The 24975-nt window shown below is 44.1% G+C and overlaps 1 protein-coding gene across 8 annotated transcripts in view; it reads right to left on the bottom strand.

Annotated features, from left to right (window-relative positions):
• The window catches only part of LOC110521445 (histone-lysine N-methyltransferase, H3 lysine-79 specific), a 41535-nt gene that overhangs the window by 12602 nt on the left and 3958 nt on the right, over positions 1-24975 (bottom strand). For 2 of the 8 annotated variants that reach the window (XM_090231358.1, XM_090231354.1), the window contains exons 2-27: positions 12970-13013; positions 12780-12854; positions 12314-12377; positions 11884-12112; positions 11688-11782; positions 11532-11594; positions 11381-11436; positions 11154-11233; positions 10673-10741; positions 10461-10567; positions 7354-7395; positions 7117-7200; positions 6754-6973; positions 6518-6631; positions 6336-6427; positions 6005-6106; positions 5762-5899; positions 5468-5593; positions 3897-4345; positions 3694-3796; positions 3441-3566; positions 3300-3342; positions 2990-3190; positions 2631-2899; positions 2250-2452; positions 2076-2149 (exon numbers count right to left, since the gene is read on the bottom strand). In XM_090231358.1, coding sequence (XP_090087484.1) covers positions 2076-2149; positions 2250-2452; positions 2631-2899; positions 2990-3190; positions 3300-3342; positions 3441-3566; positions 3694-3796; positions 3897-4345; positions 5468-5593; positions 5762-5899; positions 6005-6106; positions 6336-6427; positions 6518-6631; positions 6754-6973; positions 7117-7200; positions 7354-7395; positions 10461-10567; positions 10673-10741; positions 11154-11233; positions 11381-11436; positions 11532-11594; positions 11688-11782; positions 11884-12112; positions 12314-12377; positions 12780-12854; positions 12970-13013 — 3268 coding nt within the window. Of the gene's footprint in view, positions 1-2075; positions 2150-2249; positions 2453-2630; positions 3191-3299; positions 3343-3440; positions 3567-3693; positions 3797-3896; positions 4346-5467; positions 5594-5761; positions 5900-6004; positions 6107-6335; positions 6428-6517; positions 6632-6753; positions 6974-7116; positions 7201-7353; positions 7396-10460; positions 10568-10672; positions 10742-11153; positions 11237-11380; positions 11437-11531; positions 11595-11687; positions 11783-11883; positions 12113-12313; positions 12378-12779; positions 12855-12969; positions 13014-24975 lie in introns of all 8 variants that reach the window. The other 6 variants (XM_090231356.1, XM_036968930.2, XM_090231355.1 and 3 more) reach the window with 3 other exon arrangements.

Consider the following 24975-nt stretch of genomic DNA (forward strand, 5'->3'; position numbering starts at 1 on the left):
TGAAATCGGGAATCACTAAGTGTGTTGTGGAATCCGTTATGAATGTATTGTAATGTTTTAAAAATGGTATAACTACATTAATTTTGCCAGACCCCAGGAAGAGTAGCTGCTACCTTGGCAGCAGCTAAGAGAACCAGGGTAGCTAGGCTGGGGCGCCAGGGTAGCCTAGTAGTTAGATCGTTGGACTAGTAACCGGAAGGTAGCAAGTTCAAATCCCCAAGCTGACAAGGTACAAATCTGTTGTTCTGCCCCTGAACAGGCAGTTAAACCCACTGTTCCTAGGCCGTCATTGAAAATAAGAATTTGTTCTTAACTGACGTGCCTAGTTAAATAAAAGGTTAAAAAAAATATTTTCAAAATCCAAATATTTCTTCAGCGTGCCAGTGACCATCGAAGGTGAGCATTTGCCCACTGAAGTCAGTTACAACGCAGTCAGGTCAAGACCCCAGTGAGGACGACGAGCACGCGGATGAGCTTCCCAGAGACGGTTTCTGACAGTTTGTGCAAAAATTCTTGGTTGCGCAAACCCAGGTTTATCAGCTGTCCGGGTGGCTGGTCTCAGACTATCCTACAGGTGAAGAAAGCGGATGTGGAAGTCCTGGGCTGGTGTGGTTACACGTGGGCTATGAGGCTGGTTGGACTTACTGCCAAATTCTATAAAATTACATTGGAGGCTGTTTATGGTAGATAATGAATATTTGAATTCTCTGGCAACAGCTCGTGGACATTCCAGCAGTCAGCATGCCAATTGCACTCTCCCTCACATCTTGAGACATCTGTGCCATTGTGTTGTGCCAAAACTGCCCATTTTAGTGGCCTTTTATTGTGCCCAGCACAAGGTGCACATGTGTAAGTCCAGAAGGCGAGGTCAGTACAGGTGCATCAAAGCTGGGACCGAGAGACTGAAAAACAGCTTCTATCTCAAGGCCATCACTGTTAATCAGCCACCACTAACATTGAGTGGCTGCTGCCAACACACTGACTCAATTCCAGCCACTTTAATAATGGGAATTGATGGGAAATTCTGTAAAATATATCACTAGCCACTTTAAACAATGCTACCTAATATAATGTTTACATACCCTACATTATTAATCTCATATGCATACGTATATACTGTACTCTATATCATCTACTGCATCTTTATGTAATACATGTATCACTAGCCACTTTAACTATGCCACTTTGTTTACATACTCATCTCATATGTATATACTGCACTCAATACCATCTACTGTATCTTGCCTATGCCGCTCTGTACCATCACTCATTCATATATCTTTATGTACATATTCTTTATCCCCTTACACTTGTCTATAAGGTAGTAGTTTTGGAATTGTTAGCTAGATTACTTGTTGATTATTACTGCATTGTCGGAACTAGAAGCACAAGCATTTCGCTACACTCGCATTAACATCTGCTAACCATGTGTATGTGACAAATAAAATTTGATTTGATTTGTAATGATATGCCACCTGTCAAGTGGATGGATTATCTTGGCAAAGGAGAAATGCTCACTAACCGGGATATAAACAAATTTGTGCACAAAAGTTGAGAAATAAGCTTTGTGTGTATGGAACATTTCTGGGATATTTTATTTCAGCTAATGAAACAGCATACATTTACTGATAGATTAAATCTATTAGCCTACATGGCTATATAGCAACAATATAATATTTAGAGTTAGCAATCTAGCTTGTATTTTGAGTCAAACCTTTTGAGTTCCCACTTCCTCAGGTGGTGAATAATAAAGCCTAAAGGCCAATATGCACAAAGATGTCAGCAGATTCTTTGAAAAGCACCCCAAAATTATAATGCAGATAATTTTGGACCCTATTTAATCATGCATTCCCTGGATATGTGAGATGAAATAGCTTACTTTTAAACCATAGGCTACGATCTCAGTTGTCTTAATTGGGACTGAAAAAGAGCCCTGTAAAGTAAACATTATCATTGAATTTATTGTTATCGAGCAAAATAGTAACATTTATCATATGACTCTGTCCATATCGGTCAGCTCTATAATATCATGTTTATTATGCAGGCTTCAGCGGTCACATTTGGATGTTCCTTACCCCGCTCACTGTTCCCTGGTCTGCCTGCTCCATCTCTGCTCTCCAAGGAAATAGTGGCAATCTTCCTTTCAATTCTAAAAAAAAAAGACAAATTAAAGAAAATATAAAACTTCCAATGTACTCTTGTGTAGAGAAGCAGCCAGGATGGCTTTTCTGCTTCACAATTTACTATACCTTGAGCTGGAGCTGTCAGCAGGGTAGCCAGAGTCATCGTCGGAGCTGGGTGCAGAGGAGTAGTGTCCTGAGCCGTTGATCTCCAGAGGTCGTTCTCTCTTCAGTACGGGAGGCTGGTCCATGTCTGGCCCACAGGGGCTACAACCAGACTGCTCCGGGGAAGAGATGGCAGCAATCTCCAGAGGCTGGTTAATGTTATTCACCTGACACGACAAACACAGAAAACATTAGGGAATCAAACATACAACTCTCGTTAAAATATGTATAGAGTAGATATTTGGGAATCAAACAACTCCTGTAGCAAGTACCACGCTGCAATCAACTTAGCCATGGACCACATACTGAAAGACGGGGAAGCAACTTGAATGTGGCTTGACTCACCATGGAGTTGATGTTGAGTGGGGATCCTGAGGGTTGGCTGGTGGAGCTGAGCCCAGGAAAGGACCTCCTCTTTGGGGAGCCGCTGGCAGGTTGAGCCCCCGTGGAGCTGCGCTTTCTCCTCCCACGCTTGCGTCCCTCTTGTGATCCATGGCCGTGGGTGTGTGTGTGCTGGGAGCCTGGTGAGTGGTGGTGGTGATTGGTGTTGTGGTTGCCGTGGTGATGTTTGCCCTGCCTGCCCGAGCTGAGGTGTAGGCGAGTCACTGCGCCCCCTGAAGAGGATGAAGATGAGGAAGAGGAGGAGGAAGAGAAGAACATGCGGCGTCTGGACTCACTGTCCTGGGGCTCAGAGTCAGACTCACCGTGCCGCTCGGCCCAGTCCTCAGGGAGGATTCTGGGGGGGCCGTCAGCGTAGTGGAGGACCCCCCCGGTGCTGAGAGGGGGGCTGTGGCCTTGTGTTGGTCCCGTTAGAGGGGCACCGTGAGGGGGGGGTGAGGGGGCCGCACTGTCCTGGTCCTCAGAGTGAGAGCCTCCGTTCATCAGCCCTGAGCTAGAGGAGTACCCTGAGGAAGAACAGAGAGCGTTAGACGCTGGCCCTTCAGGAGATGTCTGTCAACACATGCAGGTTTCAATGGATGTGGTTAAGGTACTAGTGTATTTGGGGCTGCTTACCGTTGGTCTGGCCTGTCTGGGACACAGGACTCGGTGTGCTCCTCTACAAAAACAAACGTTTGAGTCAACCGTGTTTTATTACAGCACACATGACCTTTATTACCCAGTCCAAAATCAAACCCTAGCTCTACATGTACCCACCAGTCTCTCCGCTCGGCTGGGCAGCACCACACTGGCCAGGGGGATGCTAACAGGGAGCTTGCTGGGGTGCACCGTGCTGAGGGGGATACTGATGGGCAGGCTGGTGATGGTGTCACCCTGGCCACCCTGGATATCACACACAGACAGAGGACAACTTAGGAAGGAACATACAGGGAGAGTAAATAGTGTTTGAGTCAGCATGGTAGGCTGTGTGTCAGGACAGTCAGTGTGGGAACAGAGTGGACAGAGTTACCCTCTCAGCACTCCTGGGTGTGTTGTTCTGCGGACTGTCTGATGAGTTGGGAGAGAGGCAGCTCAGTTTAGCTCCTAATGGAGAGGTGACAGCAACCATATCCCTGCAGGAGCAGAAGTGTCAGAAATACAGTACTCTACAAACATGTAACAAACCTATTAGCAGAATCCCTACAGTGGTTGTAGATATTAAACCTGACTAACCTGAGACCAGTGAAGCCCAGGCCTCTGAAGTGTGCCATACTAGAGTCCTGGTTCAGGTGTCTGCGCAGGGCGATCTTAGCTGGGGAGTAGCGGGTGTAGTCGGGGAGGGGGTGACCCAGCTGCCTGTGTCGGGCATCCGGGGTGGGGGGTACAATCTCGTGGTCGGGCGAGATAGGCAGGTAGCGGGAGAGCAGCGCTCCCTTGGTCCCTACACCACCCCTGTGGAAGCAGGGTGAGGTGATGCTGTTGATGGACAGCACGGGGCTGAGACTGTTGAGGCCGGCCGCAGCCAGGCTGAGTTTGGGAGTGTGGTGGTCCAGGGGAGGACGGGGGAGGGCCTCCAGGCCGGGGAGGCCCTTGTGGTAGACGGAGCCCTCACAGGGACTGTAGGACTTGAGCTGGAGCAGCTCCTGTTGCCTCTGACTCTTCTCCAGTTCCACGATGCTGATCTGAGAACCAACAGGGGGAGCCATTGCATAAGGTAAGAAGAGGAACAAAGCTTTATGAGAACATGCCACTGCTTCACAATAACAGTAGACGGATTCTTTCAATTATTTCTGAGTATGTCAGTAGAAACAGGCAGAGGAGGAAAGAGGGGATTCAGGCAGGGCTATAAATGAAAGGTTAGAGCACCAGAAAATACAATTCTTTAAATAGATTGAGATATAGCCTATAGCTGGCCTGTAAGCTACTTCTGAAGCACATGTTGTGCCCTACAAACTAAAAGGTAACCCTGGAAATACATCTGCTTATTATAAAAAGCAAAAATGTCGATACAAATAACTCATTGAAATTACCAAGTAATTTGTTGAATATTCGGTTATGTAAGTTGTCAGGTTGTGATCTCAAAAAAAAAAAAAAAACTTTCATATAAACTAAATAGGAAGTTCCATGTCCACAACAATGCTTAAACCACATCAGTAGACCACTTGTTGTTGAGTGTTGTTAACCTTTAATTTAAGTGTGCACCATGCCTCTCTATAGCAACAGACTATTGTTTGGTTAGCAGTGTTTGTAGCTCACATCTGTAGGGTTTGCAAAACAAATGGATGCAAATAATCATGTCTTGCTGCAGGGTAGGCATAAGCTACATTGTACTTAACTTTTAATTGAGGTTTTTGAGAAACACAGACAAGAAAGCCTTTAAATCTACCATTAACGTCGCAACACAGTGGTAGAAATACTCAAACCGCACACAGACGGGTATTCCTGTGCGTTGCCTCTTCAGAAAGTTGCAGAAAATACCAATCACTGATGCATTCTGTTCATGTCTTATGATACACTTAAGCAAATTAATCTTTTGAACGGGCTAGCAACAATCTGTTTTCTATGAAGACTAGTAATGGTGCAGTCACAACACTAACGAATCTGCTGTTTTTTTTCTTCTTCTTTAAAACACTTCGCAACAGTACAGAAAAGCCTAATCACCACAATTATCTGGGAGATTTTTTTTCCTAGACGCACTCGTGCTCACAAATAAAAAAATTCAAGGACGCACAATCCAATTTTAAGGAGCATAAGCGACCAAAATGCCTGCACTTTAGAGCCCTGGGTACAGGTGAGAGGTGTACCTGCAGCTCGAGGCAGTGGCGCTGTTTCTCTGAGATCTGTCTACGCAGGGCCTGCTTCTCCTTCAGCAGGCTCTCAAGACACAGAGAGCTCCAATCCAGCTTCAGCTCCTCACATCGAGACTTCAACTGCGACAAACAGACACCTCCAGTTAGTTACATGCCTCTGGTCCAACAGTGTCAAGCATGCAGATGAAATCCAATGTGAAAGCGGCCAGAGAGAAGCCAGCCAGGAATACAGTATAAGTCGCTCTGGATAAGAGCGTCTGCTAAATGACAAAAAGGTAGAGGTCTCACCAGGAGCAGGCTGTGATCCCTCAGCTCGGCCATGTCTCTCTCCAGCTGCTTGGTCTGCTCCTTCAGTTGACGGTTGTGGGCCGAGATCTCCTTCTGGGCCTCCAATAGGTCCTCCATGGTGAGGGCCTTCACTCCCAGCTGAGTGGAACAGACAGGGTACGACTTTCAGGGATCGAGTACTCAACCACTATTTGAGTCTCAATATCAGCTCGTTTTATTAGACAGTCACCACTGTCTGCCTACCTCATCCAGTTTGTGGTGGAAGAGCCCTTTGATTTTCTCTTTGTGAGTCTGACACGCAGTCTGCAGATGCTCCGCCTGCCCAGAAAGCCCTCTGTGCTTGAGCTGGAGGAGAGAGGGAGACGGAAGGAGGAACACAAGCGAGGAAGCTTTACAGGTCGAGGCTAAATCAGAAGGATAGTTTCATCCAACATGACTGATAAAGAGAGGGGTGAGAGTTGCGATGTGAGTCTGAGGGAGTGAATAATTATTACTTTTTAAAAAGGTGGCAATACCATTAGAGTGATTGTCAGAGTTCACAAGATGGAGTGAGTGATTTGGACATTCCATTTACCTTCTCCTGCTCCAGGACTTGCTGCAGGTTGTTGCGGTACTGAGGTGTCTTCATGTAGGCCATGAACTGGAGGTACTGGACTTTAATGTTGTCTGTGTGAGGAGAGAGCAATGGCTTATCAGGACTGCTGACTGACTGATGGATGTGATAACTAAGGGTGGGGTCAGGGTAGCGGTGCTCACCAAGAAGCTGTTGTAGGCCAGGAGGACTGGGGCCCAGCAGAAGTTGGCCAGACGCATAGTGCTGAACTTTGGGAGGTAGCTGGTAGAAGGGACTTTGAGGTGACCTGTATGCATCTGTAGAAACACAGAAAGTCAGCTAAACAGACATGGACCACAATGAGTAAAGGGCTGAATAACACAAATGCACAAGGGTATATGGACACAGCCCTGAGTAAAACTGTCACCAGGTGGCTCACCCTGAGGGGGTGCTGCTGAGAGGGTCTTGGCATGCAGCAGATCCAGGGCACTCTGGCTGCTCTTGCTCTTTCGCTCAGCTGCGGCCACAGCAGCCTTCTTGGGACGCCCGCGCTTCCGAGCACTCAGCTTGCGGCCCTTGAGGAGTTTGGCGCGCCGCGGTTTGGGTGGCGCCTTCACGACTGCCAATAGGCCTGGTCGCTCAACCTCCTCACAGGAATCCTGAGACATATACAGGGAAGGGACCAGCATGAGAGAGAAAATTCTGACCTAGAGCTGCTAGAAGTGATCTCATATCATAGGGTAAAGCGCAAGAACTTAGCATAGAGACGTGAAAAGACTATAAAGTCAGCTAAGTCACTTGCCTTGTGCTCCTTTGCCTTGGTTGGTGTGGTGCTGTTGCTTTTACTATTCTTTTCTTGACGACGCCTAGCTGCTTCTTGCTCCTCCTAAAAACACATAGGAACATCTGTTGTTTACCATGTGAATCGTTCAGCAGGGCACGAACTAGGAGCAACAGTAAACCTGGAGGTGACCAAGATTGCCCACAAAGTAATGACAATATAAAATAGTGCAAAAGGAACAAAAAATGTTTAGCTTACCCTGAGTTTAGGATTTTTGAGACTATGAAAATAGTTTTCAAGCTGAAAAGGAAAAAGAAGGTATCAAGTATTGCACAAGGACATAGGGGAGAGTGACCTCTGCTATCTAAGCGCAGTGCCCTTGTTTGACACTGTCCATAAGCCATCCAACACGTGCAAGAGTTAGTGAGGAGCTACAGAAACAATGCAGCGATGACCTCACCGTTTCCACTGCCTCCAGTGAATGGATACATTAACCTAGAAGGCTAAGCCGTTGGATCATTTAGCTATTTGATTTAGAATTTTAGGGACCCTAGTTATAATTTCGTTAACGATTCCAATTTAATTAAATATTAAAAATAAATTGGCTACTACTACAGCCCACAGAAATGCAATGAATAACTCCTTCATAAATGTCAAAAAGAACAGTCAAAATAAATCATAAGTAATAAGTTTTTGAATTGTCTGTCCTATTTCTAGGACATAAGAAAGCTCAGGAAATATTTGTTTTCTGGACACATTAAACCCCTTATTTTTGTTCACAAAACTACCTCCATACTTCTATTTGTTTGTATGGGTTACCTTCAGACGAGTCCCGTGACACTTGTGGGGGTTGTAGAGCAAAAGAGTCATCTTTCCATAGAGTGGTCATATTAGTTTGTAGGCCAAACCGTTCGGACGCTAGAGACGTTTGTGAGAAGACCGATTTTCAGGATGTCTCATGGTCTGACAAACACCGCTGTAGCTCAGCCACCTTCCACCACAGATGCGGAAGGCCGACATAGGCAGATGGTGGATTGAGACGCAGCCCATGCAAAAAAACAGATATCTCCATCTTAAAACTGACGGATGCGCCAATCGATTTAAAGATTAAAGACTTAGCCAGTTATTTCACTTGCACTGAGATGGTACAAACCAGTATAGACCAGTATCAAGACGAAACATAACTAAACAGAAGGACACATTTCTAGGTCAGGATTCTCCAACCCTGTTCCTGGAGAGCTTACCATCCTGTAGGTTGTCTTACTAACCTGATTCATCTTATCAACCAGCAATAAACTGAACAAAAATAAAAATGTAACATTTTACTGAGTTACAGTTCATATAAAGCAAATCAGTCAATTTAAATAAATTCATTAAGCTCTAATTTATGGATTTCACATGAATGGGCAGGGGCGCAGCCACAGGCGGGCAGGGGCGCAGCCACTGGACAGCCATAGGCCCAGTCAACCAGAAGTTTTCCCCACAAAAAGGGCTTTATTACAGACAAAAACACTATGTTTCATCAGCTGTCCATGTGGCTGGTCTAACATGCAGACCACACCGCTCGTTATGTGCAAATTGCAAATTAAAATTTACACGTTATTCAATCATTTAATCTGAACTGCTCACTGAACTTGATATATGTTTTAAGATTGATGTGCTTGCAAGTCACACCTCTCCCATCTCCTCATTGGATTTTAGGAACATATACCCACGTGGATGATTGAAAGATGAAGTGAGGTCCACACTCCAGCCCAGTTGGTGGTGGTAATGCACCTTAAAGTTGGTTGAAGACTGCCGTATAAAGTCCACATAAGACTGGAAAGATTACTAGAAAATAACTAGGTTTACCCTTTTATCTGTGGATTAATTGTCGGAGTAGAGGATCTTGTGCATTTCAGGTCAAATAACCCAATGTTTATATCTCAGGACAAATTATAATGAATGTTTGATGCGTTTCAATCTGTCCCAAAATTAGTTGTCTCAGAGTTCATTTTGATATTTCAACCTGCGTGTCCTGATCGCGTATGGTCTGGATGGACAGAAATCAACATTCGCACGCCCCGTTCTAGTCAGCATGTAAGACGATCCTGCAGGTGAAGAAGCCGGATGTGGAGGTCCTGGGCTGGCGTGGTTAAACGTGGTCTGTGCTTGTGAGGCCAGTTGGACCTAGTGCCAAATTCTCTAAAACGACATTGGAAGCGGCTTATGGCAGAGACATGAACATTAAATTCTCCGGCAACAGCTTTGGTGGACATTCCTGCAGTCAGCATGTCAATTGCACGCTCTCTCAAAACTTGAGACATCTGTGGCATTGTGTTGTGACAACTGCACAGTTTTGAGTGGCCTTTTATTGTCCCCCAGCACAAGCTACACCTGTGTCAGCTATTTGATATGCCACACCTGTCAGGTGGATGGATTATCTTGGCAAAGGTGAAATGTTCACAGGGATGTAAACAAATTCATGGACAATTTTATAATTAAGCTTTTTGTGCATATGGAAAAATGTTGACATTTTATCTCAGCTCATAAAACCAACACTTTACATGTTGTGTTTATATTTTTGTTGTGTTTATATTTTTGTTCAGTATAATTATTAGAATCAGGTGCGCTACATTAGGATTGGCAAGAAACTCTCCAGGACGATAGCTCTCCTGGAACAGGCTTGCAGCGTCCTGTTCTAGGTTCTATTGGCACAATATGCCACCACGACCAACAGGCAGAAAAGTGAAGATTTCCTGCTTGCAGTCAGGCTAACTGAGTGCAAAAGTAAGCAAGCAAGTCCTGTTTTTAATGTTTCTAAACAAGTTGAAAACACTCATGGTACAACATGTAGGCTAGTAGTAATGTTGGTTGCGCCATCACCTGTCTCAGTATCACCTCTCCTCTGTCCACTGCAGGGCTATACCAGCAGATGCAGTTGTTTCCTGCAGGGATATGGCCGACTAAACATGTTCTGAGTACTGCTTACCGTACGCATTGGTATTTTATATACAAATGAACTGATTGAGCTCTCATTCAATTCAAAGTTGCCCTACTATAAACAGACTTTTTTTCCCCCTGTTTTTTTAATTATTTTTTTTTATTTTTTACAAGGAGCACATGTGCACCTAAGTTGGAACATGTAGGCGCACATAGAAATGTAGGAGCACAATGAAAAAAATATTGGAGGTAATAAAGCTAGAATCCTTATTTTTTTTGCTAGGCGCGCACGGGTGCTCCCAAATAAACATTCTAGGTCATACAGCAAAATATTTAGGCGCATATGAGTAAAATGGTGGCACTGTAGAGCAACTGCCATTGCAACATTGTGAGTGTATTGGGACGGAGGGGATGAGAGTACAAGAGGGGAAAGCTTGACTCACTATGGTGCGGTCTATGGTATGAAGGTAGTAGGAAACTGGTTTTCCAGTCCAGGACACTGAACCCCTCAACGGAGACAACTCCACGACTCTCATTATTGTGCCAATGTCTGAAAAGGAGAAACAAAGAGCAGAAAGGCAATCCATTTAGTTCATGAAAACACACTAGAATCTTTGAGATCCATAAGAATGATATGAACATGATGAAAACCTACCACTCAAGTTTCGACTGTTGATTCTAAAATTTAGAGGTGCAAAAGGTTTTGAGGATACAATTTTCCCACCTAAAAGAGAAAAAACATGATCTTCCCATGAAGGCACTTCACAAAAGGCTATTTGAGAATGACAGCTTAAAACTAAACAATACAAACACAGATCTATAATGAGTCCCAGATTGATCTGTGTATGTGGCTGCAATAAATAATCAATGGCAGCATAGATCATGCTTTCATGTCTAGCTTTTAAAACACAAGGGTCATGTGGAGGAGAGGTCAAATGACTGAGGGTTCAGAGGTCAAGTGTGTGGTATTGACACAGCTGACATTAGCTACCTGCATGTTACCCTCTCTCTTGTTATCTCTAATGAAAGCAGCTGAATCAATAACCTATTGAAATTATCCAAGGTTCTTAATTCGCTGTACCAAAATGTCAGGGCGGGCTTGACAAAGGGTAACAAAAGGGCCATTTACTACATACCTTCCTTCATGTTAGCAAAGCGCTCCTTCAGCTGGTGATCAACCTCTGGACCAAAAGCAAAGTTGTTCACAAAAATTACACTACTAGACAAACGGGGAAGAGGAGAGAAGGGAGAAGAGGAGAAAACGATTTAGAGTTGAAGCTGTGGAGACGTTTCCCTTGGGTTCAAACGTGTGTAAATACACAGTGACATCTCAGTGGGAGTGGAAGCCTCCAGATTACTGTACCTTGTGTTGGCTATCCTCTCCTTCCACACTTCTGACAGGAAATCACCCCTCTCCAGCTTGAAAATAAACAGGAAAATAAGTTGCATGTCTGCAATCCGGAACCATTTGTGTATTTCTGAATGACACTTCTGTCAGATCAACTCAATCTTACCGAGTAGTCCCCGTGTTTCTTCCCATACCACTTCATCCACCTCTTAAATTCTTTGTCCATGGACTGAAAGAAAAAGCACACAACTTACTTTTATGACAACCATCTGGAATAGATGACAAAAAACATCAAGCTCAGTGTGGGATGTTAGGAACTTACCTCTGCATAAGTGGCTGGAATGTCTGCCTTCTCCACACCAAAGTAGTGTTTACAGTTTGTTGCTGCAGCGACCTGCAGCACCACTTGTCCCACTCCTGCAATTACAGATGATTAATATGGCAAATAATACACCGGGCTGCGAGTCACATTGAGACTGATTATCTCATTAGGACTAAACATTGAGGTAAACACTGACCGCTGCCGAGGTCTACAAAGGTGTCGTCCTCCATCATTTCCATCTCGTTGATGATCTGGGCCACCAGGTCAAAGGATGTCTCACCGTACACCTCTGGGGAGAATGGCTCATAGTTGTTCAGCTTCTCTGGGTCCGTGACCGAGTGGTTGTACACCTGCTGCAGGATATGCCTGAGGAGCCCGTTGGACGGCCGCTTGTTCAGCTTAAGGGGTGGGGTGGTGCCTTTCCACTGACACACAGGACAGGGAGTTCAGTATGACTATATTACATAGCTAGGTTATAAACATGTCGCTGTGCACAAGTGAGCTAGGTTTTCCCTACGGTGACAAACGGCGACAAGAAAGATAAAACGCTGAAATGTTCAATTTTAATTAACATAACGTGTTCAGAAATAAACTTTGGACTAAACTGTAGAGACATTCCAACTCACCAGCTGGTGGATGCTGTCGATGGCTCTGTTGTATTTGTCACAAAGTCTTTGCATACTCTCGAAGCTGTAACACACAGAAAAATAAATAACGTCTATCAACATCTTATGACAAGACATGGACAAGGAAGCTAGCAGCCCATAACTTGTATTTTTGTGCTGATGTTAGTTTGGCCAGGACCGTGGATACAAGAATGCTAATTGCATATCAGTTTGCCTCCACTCTACGAGACTCATCTCTTGGGCTGCTACCACACCAAACCAAAATATTCCTAAATGAGCATCCCTGTCATTAGCATCTGCACCCCCCCCCCTGGGAAGAACATTTAAATGTAAAAAAAGTGCTAGTCCATTCTACTCATACTCTGGATGTTCTATGGTATTAGACTGTGACTACAGGTGCGCTGGTAGACTGTGCTGAAGATCAGCACCACAGTCCTTGTTCTTCATAGTCTGATGCTCAGCTCACCTCTTCGTGTCATAGTCGATGAGGACATAGTTCTCCATAGCCAGCTTGAGGTCTGGGATCTCCTCACACACCCAACTGAGAACAATGTTCAATACAGGGGTTAGTTTACAAAGACCTAGGCTAACTCAGTCAAGAAGTACAGTCACTCACTGCACCATGCTTTTGAGATAGAAAGGTGGTAGTTACTTACCGAATGGTCTCAATGATTTCATGAGCAGCATCATGGTGTTTATCCTGGAGATAAAGTAAACAAAAGGGGAGAAAAGATAGTGGGTTTGAATAGACCCTTTTCCAGTACATGACACATGACTCTTGGCTGCAGGTGGCTTTCTTACTGCTGCCATTCAACATAGCCTAGATTTAAATGTTTTTGGTTCTCATATGCTTAACAATTATATGATTCTTGCTTGAATGGTTGCTAAGATCATATTTGTTGACTGCCTTCATGACCTGTGACCGCCGGGGTGGGGGTAATACAGTCACCATAACAGCCCTAGTCAGTCAGAATCCAAATAGAGGAGACAAAGAATGTACACAGATATGCTAACAGCTACCAACACGAGTTCAGCCAACTGGCTCATATAAGGCCAGCAGCACTCAATGACTTAATAATCCACACAGTGCAAACCACAGTAGTTAGTGTGACTCATTCACTACGACTGCCAGCATAACAATTCAAGAGACCACCGAGTGTATCACTTATCAAGCTGACATTCTCTAAAATGGCTGTGGTCTGGGAGAATGAGTGCATTTACAGCTCAGTAACTTAATTAGATGGGTTGTCAGGCCACTGCTGTACCTACTGCCATTGCAGCATGGGAGGAACTGCATGATTCCAGTCAGACTGGTTGCCAGCAACCTAAGATGACCCAGTGACCTACTTTTTGCTCCAACGCGGGACCTCCTGGGAGAGCCTCGGCGGGAAGGAAGAAGGGAAGGATTTTTTTATTTATTTAACAAGGCAAGTCAGTTAAGAACAAATTCTTACTTACAATGACGGCCTAGGAACAAGGCAGTCTGACTTGTTCAGGGACAGAATGACAGATATTTACCCTGTCAGCTTGGGGATTCGAGGAAGCAACCTTTTGTCTACTGGCCCAACACTAACCACAAGGCCACCACAATGCACCAGAGCTCAATTTCAAGTCTCATAGCATAGTAACATAAATAAGGTAGTTTAATTTATACATTTGCAAAAAACTTATCTAAAAACCTGTTTTTGCATTATCGTTATGGGTGATTGTCTGTAGATTGGAGGGAAATAAATACAAATGAAAACATTTTTTGAAAAAGGCTGTAACGTAACAAAACGTGGAAAAAGTCAAGGGTTTATGATAATATATTTTGATACATTGAATGTAAAGATTGTGAACCCATGTTGCATTTACCACCCATTTCAGGAAGTGAGGTCACTGGGTACAGCATAGATTATTCTTGGGGAGTTTCTCACATTCTTGTCTGCAGATCCTCTCAAGCCATGTCAGGTGGGATGGGGAATGTTGATGCACAGCTGTTTTCAGGTCTGTCCAGAGACGTTAGAACAGGTTCAAGTTGAGGCTCTAGCTGGGCCACTCAATAACATTCAGAGACTTGCCCCGAAGCCACTCCTGCTTTGTCTTGGCTGTGTGCTTAGGGTCATTGTCCTGTTGGAAGGGGGAACCGTCTCCCCCAGTCGGAGATCCTGGGCGCTCTGGAGCAGGTTTTCATCAAGGCTGGCTATACACTTTGCTCCGTTCAGCTTTCTCTCGATCTGGACTCGTCTCCCAGTTGCTGAAAAACATCCCCACAGCATGATGCTGCCACCACGCTACACTGTAGAGATGGTGCCAGGTTTCCTCCAGACATGACGCTTGGCAATCAGGATAAAAAGTTCAATCTTGGTTTCATTAGACCAGAGAAGCTTGTTTCTCATGGTTTGGAGTCTTTAGGTGGCTTTTGTCAAACTTCAAGAGGGCTGTCGTGTGCCTTTTACTGAGGAGCGGTTTCCATCTGGATAGTCTACCATAAAGGCCTGATTTGGTGGAGTGCTGCAGAGATGGTTGTCCTTCTGGAAGGTTCTCCCATCTCTACAGAGAAACTCTGTAGTTCTGTCAGAGTGACCATCAGGTTCTTGGTCACCTCCCTGACCAAGGCACTTTTTATTTATTTCACCTTTATTTAACCAGGTAAGCAAGTTGAGAACAAGTTCTCATTTACAATTGTGACCTGGTCAAGATAAAGCAAAGCAGTTCGACACATACAACAGAGTTACACATGGAGTAAAACACACAGTCAATAACACAGTAGAAAAATAAGTCTATATACACAATGTGAGCAAATGAGGTGAGATAAGGGAGGTAAAGGCAAAAAAAGGTCATGATGGCAAAGTAAATACAATATAGCAAGTAAAACACTGGAATAGTTGATTTGCAGTGGAAGAATGTGCAAAGTAGAGAGAAATAATGGGGTGCAAAGGAGCAAAATAAATAAATACAGTAGGGAAAGCGGTAGTTGTTTGGGCTAAATTATAGATGGGCTATGTACAGGTGCAGTAATCTGTGAGCTGCTCTGACAGCTGGTGCTTAAAGCTAGTGAGGGAGAAAAGTGTTTCCAGTTTCAGAGATTTTTGTAGTTCGTTCCAGTCATTGGCAGCAGAGAACAGGAAGGAGAGGAGGCCAAAGGAAGAATTGGTTTTGGGAGTGACCAGAGATATATACTTGCTGGAGCGCATGCTACAGGTGGGTGCTGCTATGGTGACCAGCGAGCTGAGATAAGGGGGGACTTTACCTAGCAGGGTCTTGTAGATGGCCTGGAGCCAGTGAGTTTGGCGACGAGCGCGAAGCGAGGGCCAGCCAACGAAAGCGTACAGATCCTAGTGGTGGGTAGTATATTGGGATTTGGTGACAAAACGGACGGCACTGTGATAGACTGCATCCAGTTTATTGAGTAGGGTATTGGAGGCAATTTTGTAAATGACATCGCCGAAGTCGAGGATCGGTAGGATGGCGAAAGCCTAAGAAAAATCCAATCAGGAAGTGACTCATGTTTTGAAACCGTTGTGTTCCTATGCACCCCTATTGGTCACTGAAAGGGATATCAACCAGATTCCCTTTTCTACGTATTTCCTAAGGTGTCTACAGCATTGTGACGTAGTTTCACGCCTTTCTGTTGAAGAATGAGTGTAAACGACTACATTGCGTAAGTGGCCAGCTGAGGGATCTCAGAGTGATTCTTGCGTAAAAGACAGAGGTAGTCATTTTTCCTCTCGCTCCTACTGAAAAGCCAATTGTCCCGGTTGATATATTATCGAATAGATATTTGAAAAACACCTTGAGGATTGACCATAAAAAAAATTTGCTATGTTTGTCGATATTATTCACATAATTTGGATTTTTTTCCCCCCGGCGTTGTCGTGGCCGCTATTTCCGGTAGATTTCTGTACATAACGTGACAAGCAAACAGAGGATTTTTGGGTATAAAAATAATCTTTATGGAACAAAAGGAACATTTGCTGTCTAACGGAGTCTCGTCAGTGAAAACATCCGAACATCAAAGGTAAACAGTTAATTTGATTGCTTTTCTGATTTGTGACCAAGCTTCCTGCTGCTAGCTGGACATAATGCTATGCTAGGCTAATCAATAAACTTACAAACGCTTGTCTTGCTTTGGCTGTAAAAGCATAATTTCAAAATCTGAGATGACAGGGTGATTAACAAAAGGCTGTGTTTCACTATATTTCACTTGTGATTTCATGAATATTTTCTAGTAATATTTTTTGACCGTTGCTCAATGCTAATTAGTGTAGTTGATGACAATTCTCCCGGAACCGGGATGGGTAGTTCCAAGAGGTTTTAACACAGTGTCCAAAGAAGGGCCAGAAGAATACAGAATGGTATCATCTGCGTAGAGGTGGATTAGAGACTCACCAGCAGCAAGAACGACATCATTGACGTATACAGAGAAGAGCCGGTCCAAGAATTGAACCCTGTCAGAGGCCCGGACAACAGAACCTCCGATTTGACATACAAATCATTAAAATCCAGACAGAAAATATTTACACAAGATGCAATCTAATATCAAACAGTTAAACTGTCATTTAGTAAGTTCACCATTCTGAAATTCTCACTGTTAAACATCGCACAGTGTTTCAACACAATAGCTCTTTAGTCAGTGAAGTAGTTGGTGAACCAGGCGAGGCAATCATTTGAGAAACCAAGGCTGTCGAACCTGCTGATGAGGATGTGGTGATTGAGAGTCGGAAGCCTTGGCCAGGTCAATGAATATGGCTGCACAGTATTGTTTCTTATCGATGGCGGTTAAGATATCGTTTAGGACCTTGAGCGTGGCTGAGGTGCACCCATGACCAGCTCTGAAACCAGATTACATAGCGGAGAAGGTATGGTGGGATTCGAAATGGTCAGTAATCTGTTTGATGACTTGGCTTTCAAAGACCTTAGAAAAGGTAGGGTAGGATAGATTTAGGTCTGTAGCAGTTTGGGTCAAGTGTGTCCTCCCCTTTGAAGAGGGGGATGACCGCAGCTGCATTCCAATCTTTGGGAATCTCAGACGACACGAAAAAGAGGTTGAACAGGCTAGTAATTGGGGTGGTAATTTCGGTAGATCATTTTTTGAAAGGGTCCAGATTGTCTAGCCCGGCCGATTTGTAGGGGTCCAGATTTTGCAGCTCTTTCAGAACATCAGTGGACTGGATTTGGGAGAAGGAGAAATGGGGAAGGCTTGGGCGAGTTGCTGTGGGGGGTGCAATGCTGTTGACCGGGGTAGCCAGGTGGAAAGCATGGCCAGCCGTAGAAAAATGCTTATTGAAATTCTCAATTATAGTGGATTTATCGGTGGTGACAGTGTTTCCTATCTTCAGTGCAGTGGGCAGCTGGGAGGAGGTGTTCTTTTTCTCCATGAACTTTACAGTGTCCTAGAACTTTTTTGAGTTTGTGTTGCGGGAAGCAAATTTCTGCTTGAAAAAGCTAGCCTTGGCTTTTCTAACTGCCAGTGTATATTGGTTTCTAGCTTCCCTGAAAAATTGCATATCACGGGGGCTGTTCGATGCTAATGCAAAATGCCATAGGATGTTTGTGTGTTGGTTAGGGGCAGTCAGGTCCGGAGAGAACCACGGGCTATATCTTTTCCTGGTTCTACATTTCTTGAACGGGGCATGCTTATTTAAGATGGTGAGGAAGGCATTTTTTTTTTTTTAAATAACCAGGCATCCTCTGACGGGATGAGATCAATATCCTTAGAGGATACCCCGGCCAGGTCGATTAAAAAGGCCTGCTCGCTGAAGTGTTTCAGGGAGCGTTTGACAGTGATGAGTGGAGGTTGTTTGACCGCTGACCCATACGGATGCAGGCAATGAGGCAGTGATCGCTGAGATCTTGGTTGAAAACAGCAGAGGTATTTGGAGGGCAAGTTGGTTAGGATGATATCTATGAGGGTGCCCGTGTTTGCGGCTTTGGGGTGGTACCTGGTAGGTTCATTGATCATTTGTGTGAGATTGAGGGTATCAATCTTAGATTGTAGGATGGCTGGGTTGTTAAGCATGTTCCAGTTTAGGTCGCCTAGCAGCACGAGCTTTGAAGATGGATGGGGGGCAATCAGTTCACATATGGTGTCCAGAGCACAGCTGGGGGCAGAGGGTGGTCTATAGCAGGCGGCAACGGTGGGAGAGTTGTTTTTAGAGAGGTGGATTTCTAAAAGTAGAAGTTCAAATTGTTTGGGTACAGACCTGGATAGTAGGACAGAACTCTGCAGGCCATCTTTGCAGTAGATTGCAACACCGCCCCCTTTGGCAGTTCTATCTTGTCTGAAAATGTTGTAGTTAAGGATGAAAATGTCAGAATTTTTGGTTGTCTTCCTAAGCCAGGATTCAGACACGGCTAGAACATCCGGGTTGGCAGAGTGTGCTAAAGCATTGAATAAAACAAAGTTAGGGAGGAGGCTTCTGATGTTAACATGCATGAAACCAAGGCTATTACGGTTACAGAAGTCATCAAAAGAGAGCGCCTGGGGAATAGGAGTGGAGCTAGGCACTGCAGGGCCTGGATTCACCTCTACATCACCAGAGGAACAGAGGAGTAGGATAAGGGTACGGCTAAAAGCTATGAGAATTGGTCATCTAGAACAGAGAGTAAAAGGAGGTTTCTGGGGGCGATAAAATAGCTTCAAGGTATAATGTACAGACAAAGGTATGGTAGGATGTGAATACAGTGGAGGTAAACCTAGGTATTGAGTGATGAGAGAGAGTCTCTAGAAACATTGAAACCAGGTGATGACATCACATGTGTGGGTGGTGGAACTGAAAAGGTTGGATAAGGTCTAGTGAGCAGGGCTAGAGGCTCTACAGTGAAATAAGCCAATAAACACTAACCAGAACAGCAAATGGACAAGGAGAGGCATGCTTAGTCGAGTGATGAAAAGGGTCCAGTGAGTTGTGAGGTTGGTTGGGGTCACGGCGATTCAGACAGCTAGTCGGGTCATAGGTAGCAAGCTAGCATAGGATGAAGGTCTGTTTTTAGCCACCTCATGCGTTTCCGTTGGTAGATTAGTGGGGTTCCGTGTGGTAGAGGGGATCAATCCAATTGGCAAAATAGATAGTGACCCAAGAAAAATTGTCCGACAGACTTTTCCAGAAAGCAGCCGATAAGACCGCTAACGATTAGCGGGCCGCAGATGGGCGTTCAGGTCACGCCGTGACGGAGGGGCCAGTTGGATAACTCCCTCGGGCAGATAACGTCGGTTGTCCAGTTGTGAAGGCCCGGTGGGGCTCCGCATTGGCAGTAAAACGGGTCCGGATAGGTGATTGCAGCCCAGGAGAGGCTGATGGAACGCTTCAGCTGGCTAGCTCCGGAATAATTGATGTTTGCTCCGGGATTGACGTAAGCCAATAGTCACACAGATAGCAGCTAGCTAGCTGCGAGATCCATGTGTAAATGTCCAGAGCTTGCGGTTGAAATCCGGGGATATGGAGAGAAAAATAGTTCCGGTATGTTTTGGTCTGAGTCGCGTTGTACAAAACTGGCGAAATATTTGAGCCTAAGGATAGCTGATGACCACAAACCGTGGTTAGCTGAATACTAACGTTAGCCAGTAAACTGGCTAGCGTCTGGCTCTAGCGTCTGGCTCTAGCGTCTGGCTCTAGCGTCTGGCTCTAGCGTCTGGCTCTAGCTTCCCCAAATGCCCAGTTTGGCCGGGCAGCCAGCTCTAGGAAGAGTCTTGGTGGTTCCAAACTTCTTCCATTTAAGAATGACGGCGGCCATTGTGTTCTTGGGGACCTTCAAATGCTGCAGAAATGCCGCGACACAATCCTGTCTAAGCTCTTTCAACCTCATGGCTTGGCTTTTGCACTGACATGCATTTTCAGCTATAGGACATTATATAGGCAGGTGTGCCTTTCCAAATCATGTCCAATCAATTGAATTTACCACAGGTGGACTCCAAATCAAGTTGTAGGAACATCAAGGATGACCACTTGAGCTCAATTTAGAGTCTCAAAGGGTCTGAATACTTGTGTAAATAAGGTATCAGTTCATTTTAAATACATTTGCAAACATTTCTAAAAACCTTTTTTGGCTGTGTCATTCTGGGGTATTGGGTGTAGATTGACGAGGATGTTTTATGTATTCAATCCATTTTAGAGTAAGGCAGTAACATAACAAAATGTGGAAAAATTCAAGGGATCTGAATACTTTAAGGCACTGTATAGGACCTTCCACCCGTCTGGGATATAGATGCCCCATGAAGACCTAAGGGGCGAAATGTTACCACCTGGGACAATGAGCAGCGTTTTCCATTAGTTTGCCTACAACTCCAGCACCTGGATGTGCGCATGTTCTTCAGCTTTTGTACAATAGTGTTTAACATGATTTTTGAATGACAACCTCATCTCTGTGCCTCACACATCTGTACCTCTGTACCTCACACATACCTTACATCTGTAAAGGTCCCACAGTCGAGCAGTGAATTTAAAAAAAAGATTCAACCAAAGACCAGGGAGGTTTTCCAATGCCTTGCAAATAAGGCCACCTATCAGTAGATGGCTAAAAATACAGATAGATATTGAATATTCCTTACAGAATGGTGAAGTAATTAATTACACTTTGGGTGTATTGATACACCATCCAGTCACTAAGAAGATACAGGCTTCATTCCTAACTCAGTTGCCTGAGAGGAAGGAAACCGTTTAGTGACTTCACCATGAGGCGAATAGTGACTAAAACAGTTAAATGGCTGTGGTAGAAACTGAGAACAACATTTTAGTTACTCCACAATAATCTAAATTGACATAGCGAAAATGGAGAAGCCTGTACAGAATAAACATATATTCTAAAAACGGCAGCAAATATGGCAAAGAAATTAACTTCATGTCCTGAAAATGTAATGTTTAGGGGAAATCCAACACAACAAATCACTGAGTGCCACTTCATATTTTCAAGCATGAAGATGGAGGCATCATGTTACGTGCATGTATGTCATCGGCAAGGACTAGGAAGTTTCAGGATAAAAAATTTAAAAACTGAGCTAAGCACAGGCAAAATCAGAGGAAAATCTACTTTCCACAAGACACGGAGGTGAATTAACCTAAAACACAAGACCAAATCGACACAGGAGTTGTTTAACAAGAAGACAGTGAATGTTCCTCAGTGGCTGAGTTACAGTTGACTTAAATCTACTTCAAAATCTATGGCAAGACCTGAAAATGGTTTGTCTAGCAATGATCAACAAACAATTTGACAGAGCATGAAGAATAAAAACATTTTTTTAAAGGCAAATGTTGCACAATCCAGGTGTGGAAAGCGCTTAGTGATTTACCCAGAAAAACTCACAGCTGTAATCATTGCCGAAGGTGCTTCTACAAAAGTATTGACTCAGGGGTGTGAATACTTAAAGAAGTCTCATTTACACATTTCAATATTTCTAGAAACATGTTTTCACTGTCATTATGGGGTATTGTATGTAGGGATCCTGAGTGGCGCAGCGGTCTAAGGCACTGCATCGCGTCACTACAGACCCGGGTTCCGGCAGTAATCGAGAGTCTCATAGGACAGTACACAATTGGCCCATCGTCGTCCGGGTTAGGGGAGGGTTTGACCGGGGTAGGCCGTCATTGTAAATACAAATTTCTTAACTGACTTGGCTAGTAAAAAAATTAAATAAAAGCTGGATGAGAAATCTATTAAATCAATTTTGAATTCAGGCTGTAACAACAAAATGTGAAGACAGTCAAGGGGTATGTATATTTTGAAGGCACTGTACATGCAGTAAAAATTAGAGGGCTCCAATGAGCTTACTGTGCTACAATTTTGTGACGGGTTAATATGCTGGTCCCAGACAGACCGCGTATGCACATACAAATCAGCCTCTTCACAGTGTGGGTGTGTGGAGGCGGCGAGAGAGGGGGGAGTTCCTGCTGCTCACACACAGACAGCACGCAGCAACACCAGCGCTGCTTCTAAAAATAAACGCTGGCTTAGAGAAAGAATGCGTGTGACGCCTGAGAGGCACTCTAACAGCCAATCATCTTCTCTTCCCCTCCTAGCCCCCTGTTGTGGGCACGATGAAGGAACTGACTCAACCACTCACTACCTTCCCCGCCTTTTTATTCTGTCGTTACCTCACCATGACGCACTGCCAGGGAATAATACCGCTCCACTACGCATTACTCATGACCAATGAACAAATAGCTAACCAGGTGCAGCAGCGATATTACCACAGAGAAAAACTGATTCATCAACCCATCCATCACAGTCTAGCTCTTAGGCAGAACTGCCTTAATATGGCTGCATGCTTGATCTTCCCTGACAACACCACAGGTCACGTTGGCCCAAGGAGTGCTTAATTCATTGATGGCTTGTTAGTTTCACTTTAACACAGGTAGAAATAGTGGAAGAAACACACATCTGACAACACAAAATAGGAAAGATGACATCGATTCAAATACAGTCTTGTGCGAAAGCATTCTGGCTTTAGTTAGAGCTAAGAAAATCATTTAACAAAGGGCTCTGCAGCACAAGAGCTGTTCCTCATATGGACGCAGTTACACATTTAAATCCGCAGATGGTGACAGTGAGAGAATGAGCGTTTAAGCATGTGATTGGTAGCAGCTTCAGCGTGGGGAGACAGGAAGGCAGCATATATTACTATCATGTTGTGCAGTGAACAACAGAACAGTGCACGTTCCGTCTGTGGGGGGAGTGGAGTAATTTGGTCAGAAGTACTGGAATATGTATGATGTACAGCATCTTTTGGCTGGGCAGGAGCACTGGGCCTAAAGCACGTGTCAAACTCATTCCACGGAGGGCTGAGTATGTGGGTTTCCGCTCCTCCCTTGGACTTTATGAATTAAAAAGACACTGATTAGTATGAAACTCCCCTTACCTGGTTGTCTAGATCTTCATTGAAAGGAAAAATCAAAAACCAGCAGACACTAGGTCATCTATGGAATGAGTGACACCCCTGACCTGAAGCATTATTACTGAGAACGATGAACAAACAAAATACAACCCAATGAATACCAAAATATTGCACCATTATACATTAATATGCTCAGGAGTTAGTCATAGTCCTCTTCAATAGATCAAACTGTAAAGAAGAAACCACCCCAATGAAACATCCACAGGCTTGTGATGTGTAGACTGAAGAGCCAGGCAGAATCTGCAGCTAATCAAGTGCTTTGTAACGTCTTATCTTCTGCCCCCCCTATGGTAAACGCGTTGGGAGTTAGGACGAAACAGACAGGCTGGCAGCTTCTCAGCCAGGCAAAATCATCAATAAAGCTGGCATAATATTTGTTGGATATATACACAGAAATGTCAATAGAAAAAACACAAAATTCAGCAAGTATGCTGTCATTCCAGCTTCAGTTTGAAGTGATTGTGTTAGTTGGCTCTCTTCTGAAGAGTGGCCTGGAGAGAGAGCACATGTTCTATGCCAGGTGAAATTGCACATCATTAGCTCATGCATTGTTATGGATGTATCCCCCACCACTATTTTTATTTTTTTTACACTATACCGAAATAGCCATTTCCTGGTTGTTAAAACTAATATAGTTTGCCTCACTTCAGTTTATGTGACAAAATAAGCAAGTATAGTGCAGAGTATCATTGTACCATCAAAACCGCTGTGAACTATATTTTCCATAACCAAAAATAATCTTGTTTCGGCTTTTTGAAGCTGGTGTACAAAACCGAATGTAAAAGACAAACTGTTTGTTTTGTTTTTTACCTTGAACTAGGCAAGTCGGTTAAGAACAAATTCTTATTTTCAATGACGGCCTAGGAACAGTGGGCTAACTGCCTTTTTCAGGGGGAGAATGAAAGATTTTTAACTTGTCAGTTCGGGGATTTGATCTTGCAACCTTTCGGTTACTAGTCCAACGCCCTAACCACTAGGCTACCTGCTGCCCCACAACCCTGTGCTTAACGGGAAGCATAGAAATAGCGCACATAGAACAGATTTACCGCTTCTTAAACTTGCTTTCAAGTAAAACTGAGAGGTCCGTAAGTATCATTTCTATGTGAATTTGATTGCTTGCTCAAAAAGTTACATATTGCTACAATAAACGCAACTGCAGCTACTTCGCTGTTATTCTGGTTGCACTGTTTGACATGACTGTGTTAGCCAAAATTGGCTAGCTAGAAATGGATATGAATGGTGCCAGCCACCACGGCAACGAAACATTTAGAACAAACAATCTGTTCACGTCCATAGATTTATAACAAAAACTGGTACCCTGGCAACTGAAACAATAGCATGAACAACCAGCCTCCTTAGGTAGCAACCCTATATTTGTCAGGCCTGTATCTTGTGGAAGGATGAAATTGTATGAATGAATTCATCAAAATAAAGTTGATGAAAATATGGCAATAATTATTTGAATATGTTGGTAACACATTGTATAAAAGTGATAATGCCCTCGAAGCAGTCATGCTTGTATATATCCTCCAAACAACAGTTTCTCAGGCATTATCACTTAAATAATGCCCCTCAAGGCAATTAGAAACGAGTATTCAACAATTCCATGGTATAACACAGAAGCAGTTGTTGTGAGGCAGCTCCATCACCAAACCACTACATATTGCGTATTTATTGATTGTGTTATTTTTCTACTATTCTCTCGGCTTTGTTGGGAAGGGCCTGTAAAGAAAGCATTTTTCCCTGTTAATCTACAACGGTTTATGAAGCATGTGACATAAAATATTATTGA

Source organism: Oncorhynchus mykiss, chromosome 4 (assembly GCF_057628025.1).
Source record: "Oncorhynchus mykiss isolate SJ-2025 chromosome 4, ASM5762802v1, whole genome shotgun sequence".
Classification (NCBI taxonomy): domain Eukaryota; kingdom Metazoa; phylum Chordata; class Actinopteri; order Salmoniformes; family Salmonidae; genus Oncorhynchus; species Oncorhynchus mykiss.